The 5202-nt window shown below is 35.9% G+C and overlaps 1 protein-coding gene across 2 annotated transcripts; it reads right to left on the bottom strand.

Moving 5' to 3' along the window:
- Positions 1–285: 285 nt before the first annotated feature.
- Positions 286–4149, bottom strand: LOC107829380 (uncharacterized). 2 transcript variants are annotated; one of them, XM_016656848.2, is made up of 3 exons: positions 4031–4149; positions 3780–3889; positions 286–2978 (listed from the first exon to the last, which is right to left on the bottom strand). In XM_016656848.2, the coding sequence occupies exon 3, from the start codon at positions 2890–2892 to the stop codon at positions 559–561; it is 2334 nt and encodes a 777-aa protein (XP_016512334.1). In that variant the 5' UTR covers positions 2893–2978; positions 3780–3889; positions 4031–4149; the 3' UTR covers positions 286–558. The 2 variants fall into 2 exon arrangements, with proteins under 2 accessions (XP_016512334.1, XP_016512335.1); XM_016656849.2 differs by lacking the exon at positions 4031–4149 and having other exon boundaries at positions 3780–3905.
- Between the last annotated feature and the right edge of the window lie 1053 nt (positions 4150–5202).

Raw genomic sequence — 5202 nt, 5'->3', positions numbered from 1 at the left:
AGTAGTTTGGTTCGGTTAAAAGAATTCTAAACCTTTCATTTTTTCATTAAAGGTTTTAGCAAATAACCTCGTGTGCCCCGATGATCAAAGTCAAATCAGTCATGTATTATACTTCAAAGACAAGGAATACAGAATGTGACCTTTTGCTGATAAAATTGATTAACCTTCAGCAACTTGATATTCAAGAAAGTTACAGGTACCTGACTGAACTGCAGTTATGAAGATGGCATATAAAGCAAATGCATGAAGAAATCTCCACTATAGTTCTTGACAAACAAAGAGAAATTCTGTAAAGGATATGAATCAGAAAACTTCTGTAAAGGATATGAATCAGAATTATCAGTACAAAGTCGCTCATTAACCTATAGCAACCTAAAACAATGAGTACAAGTGTTACAGATCACTTTGGATCCTGCCAGCTATCTAATGTTTTGAGAATCATCCTTCGCTGTGTATAAATCTATACAATCTTGAATCCTCATTACACTGTTAGAGTGATTATGAAAAAAGGACCTCTGAATCAAATTTCCTACTATTTTGCTTCGCCTTTACCTTAACTTATTCATTCATCACAGCCCGGAGATGCTCACCTGGTGTAGCGTTGAGATTGTCCACTTTGCTCGGTTCCTCATAGGTATGAATTTGCCTTACAGATTGAGGAAGCTCAGTGGAAGGTCTAAACAGGGTTTTCTGTTCATTTGAGTTTTCTTGAATCTGCGAGCCAGGTGTGGTAGCCCCATCGAACATGTCGGAAACAGCAGAGTGTTCTAGTTGTCTAAGATTTTCTTCAACCAACATTCTCCTTTCAGCCTGAATAGGTCTTTCCTCCTGTACGTCACTTACTCCTTGAAGCAAATCATCTGGAGTTGCAGCAGGGTCAAGCTCCCAGCATCCCTCCGGCAAGTTCATTGTTTCTCCTTTCAGTAAACGAGATGGCACCTGATGTGAAAACCGCAGCATCTCTCTTCTTGGAATCTTTCGGATGGCATCCTTGTTCGTGTTTCTTTGGTATACTGTCTTGAATCCATCTAACTTAACCAAAGGAGCAACACAAACACCAAAATCTTCAGAATAATCACCAAGGACCTCCACCATTTCATACTGGTGCCTTACTTCATCTGGGGTTCTCCTGTTCCAATTGGTCGACCAATTTCGATATATGGCCCAAATGTCTCCACTTTTTGGATAGATTTGGACACACCCTCCTCTTCCAGCCTTCTCCCTACTTAGAAGATGAGAAAATATGTTGACTTGCTCAACAATTTCAGAGTTAAATGCCCTAAACTTTCCACATGACTTGGTAAAACCAGAATCCAACCAATTGACAAGCCCAAATTCAGTATCTGTTTTTGAACTTAAGTAGCTGATATGAATCTTGAATGGCTGCACAGAGATAACTTGGCGGATCAGACAATACAAGCGAGGCATACCATCTTCCTCGTCATATAAAGCCCATATCTGCTTTGGCTTGAAGCAGTCCTCTGATCTATCCTTGTCAAAATCATGGAAGTCAGAGTCTGGGACTGTCATAATCATGGACCCACTTTTCCTCATATCTGATTGATGAGCAGCAACACCCAAACCTGCTATTTTAGGTCTTTCACTGGATTCACCAAATTGTGCATGTGCCTTTCCCTCTTTCTCGGCCTCTGCAGCAGCAGCTTCGGAAGTCAACCTGATCTCTTCCAGTTTCTTGCGGATATCTGTTCTTGCCTTGTCGATTAATAACCGTCTAGCATCAAATGCAGGAGCTGCGGACCATCTTCTGATCGAAACATCAGGCGCAGGAAGCTTAACATTTCTTTTCAAATTCTCATTCCCGTTTCCATCTGCCATTATGACTTCTGCAGAAGCTTTTGGAGCCACTTCACCATTCACATAACTACTTGTACTCTCCACATCAATTTTCCTCTTCTTAGGAGGTCTACCAGGCCTGCGGGGCAGTTGATCACTACTCACCGACCCATTTGCAACCACACCAGTCACCATCTTTATTAGTTCTTGCTTCCCATTGGCTTTTCTTCCAGAGGCTTTCATACTTGCCTGTTGGGTTAAACTGAAGGCAGTGGATGACCCATTCGGATCAAGAACTCCAGCAGAAGTTCCAGGGAAGGAGCTCCACTGAAAGGATAAATTAGAAATATGCTCCGAACCGTGTTTAGAATGATGTCCTGCTAACCCATTATTTGCAGAATAAGGAGGCGATGTTGGGACATATGTAACCCCACGACCATGAGATTTATATCCATTCTCAGGCGCATAAGGCCAAGGGCTAAAAGCATATGAACCATTTACTGGGGCCAATCCAGTTTCAACAGCTATGAAAACCCCACGACAGTTCTTACAAGACAGTCTTTTGTTCACATATTTCCTAAGATATTCATACTGAACCTGACAAGAGGTACAAACAGTCCAAAATGTATCGAGCCTGCTTTGAGAAGCTGAAGAGTTGGAGTAATTACCATAGTTGCCAACACCAGAAGTATGCAGAGTAAATAAACTTCTCCTCTGATCATAAGAGCTTCTTTTAGCACGATCAGACAACACAGTCCATGCTTCAGAGACAAGCCTAAATGCACCATCAGCTCCTATACTTCTGTTCTTATCAGGATGGAGTAACACAGCCATCCTTTTATATTGTTTCTTCAGCTTAGCCCTGTTTGCAGATGGATCCATACCCAGTATTGTGTAGAAATCAAATTCTCCATTAACCTTCATCTCTGCAGCACTGTGAACACCAAATGTTGCTACCATTTGTGATATGCCCTCTAACTGAGGACACAACATCTGAGCTTTTAAAGCATAATTCTTTGCACCCACAAAGTCTCTCTCTGCAAATTTCCTTTCAGCATTCGCTTTAGCTTGTAATGCTTCCTCTATATTCGGCTCCATCTCAAAATCCAGAATTTTAACCCAATTTCCACCAAGATAGCTATAGAAATCTTACAGATAGTTACAGTTGAAACATTCTTATGCGCCTGCAATTAAACAAGAATTGCCATAATTTAAAAATTAGCATTTCTAGCTTTATGTGCTCTACTGACCTGTCAACAGTCTCCAAGTCTCAAATCATTAATGGTCCAAGATGAGAAGTAACTCAAATTAGACGACCTTAAAAATCAACTATTTAAATAGAATTCACAAAATCAAGAGATTACAGCTTATCAACACTCAAAAAGTCTATCAATTTAGATTTAAATCTACTTACCCAACATACTTACTCGATACAACAAAATATCTATCTTCACAATTAATACTTACTCGATACAACAAAATATCTATCTTCACAATTTTATCGGATGTATCTACGGGACAATACAACAACAACAACTCAATTCAAATTATATCGAGTCCCAGCATAAATTCTTAATATCATTCCACTCCATTTGAACAAGTTTCATTCCAATACTCATATTAACTATTCTCTAACACTAGATCTTTTCTACATTTTCTACATACACAAAAATCTCTTTAAACAAAATAAAAGAGAGCTAAAGTAACTAATTAACTTAGCAAAATCAAGGACACTGAATCCTGGAATATGCTCAAATCCAAGTCAACAACTTTCAGCAGTTATTCAAATCTAACTAAAAATCCAATCTTTATTAGTCATAAAAATCCAAATCACTAAGATGTCCAGTATAATTATCCATATAGCAATAAGATCTAAGCTAAATACAAATAAAAAGATCAGAAAGAATCGTACTTTTAGCTGAAATGTTGTATACAAGATCTAAAAAAGTCAAGGACAAAAAAGTCAAGATTCAAACTTTACTTACAAAGACTAGAAACAAAGCAGACCCAGATCAGAAAAAACCAGTTCTTGATCCCTAAATTTGCTCCAGATCTTGAATCTTGACCAAAGTCTTATAGACCCACTAGGCCAAATCTGTAAAGTAAAAAAAAAAGGTTAAATTTTGCAAAAAAGAAGTTGAAAATTAAATAATTGGGATTATTTCAGAGGGAGGTTGACGGCGGAGCAACGGCGGAAGAACCGTCGGAAAACGCTGAAAAGTATAAGGCTACTTACTATTTGCTACTAAACTTTCAAAGATACTGTATGGTGTAGTTAAAAATGAAAAAAAATATACAAATATAGATAATGGAATGATTTCAGAGAGAAAGTAAGCTAAAGTTAATATTATGAGTAGAATATTAATTTCTCACTCCCCCCTTAAATATTTAACACTTTTTTGCTTTTCTAAGATCAAATTAGGTGAATTTTAAAATATTAATGATGTAGCTTAAATTATTTAATTTTTTAAAAGATAAAATTAATCTAATTGATTTAATGTTTTTTATATTGGTCATCAATAAATGAAAAATGTCAGGGTTCAATTAGGGATTTCTTACTTAATTCTAAATAATCAATAAATACAACATACTTAAAAAGCATGAAAACCTATGTATTTTTGAGATGACACCTTATGTTTGGTTAAAAAGATAGTGGAAAACTTATTTGAAAGGTTCAAATTTGTCTGCCACTTTGGTATTAATAATTGGCATTTTTAGTAAACCATTATTATTTAAATATAATTATTTGGTATTAAATGTACATGTACGCAACTATTTGAGAATCTTTTTTGTTTTTTGATGGTGCAATGCCATGACTGAAAAGATTAGCAGATAGGGTAAAGGAACAAAACATTTTGAATTCATTTTTAATTATCGCTCATATGGAAATACAAATTTAGTAGAAAATACAATAAACTTATTATATATTTTTATCACGAATAATGAATCAAATTTTCGACCAGTCCTTTTTTATTTCTTCAATCCAGATCTTGCCAGTACCTCAGTTACTCTTCAACTTCTACTGTAAAGAAAAACTTTCTTTTTGTTTATTTTTTCTTCTTTAGTCTATACTCTTTGCTTGTATTGGGTGTTTGATACTATTAGAAATGTGCTTAGAAAATTCAATATGCATGCAATCAGAAGCTCAAACTAGACGAAGCTTGGAAAAGGTCAAATGATCTGGATCAACCATCATAGGAGTATGCATCAGAAGTTGAACAATCAAGATTATCCTGGTAAACTAAGCACCGGACACAGCTAGAAAATTGCTCGTATGTTTACACCAAATCCATTTGTGCAAATATATATGTATTTTTTATACATTTATAACTTAATAATGGATAAATGATGTGCATTCTTATTTTCATTTTTAACTTCTAAGACTAACTTACTTAATTTAACGTAAAC

This window comes from Nicotiana tabacum, chromosome 13 (genome assembly GCF_000715075.1).
Source record: "Nicotiana tabacum cultivar K326 chromosome 13, ASM71507v2, whole genome shotgun sequence".
Classification (NCBI taxonomy): Eukaryota; Viridiplantae; Streptophyta; class Magnoliopsida; order Solanales; family Solanaceae; genus Nicotiana; species Nicotiana tabacum.
The sequence above is the reverse complement of the archived record's forward strand: the minus strand, read 5'-3'. Positions and strand labels throughout refer to the sequence as shown.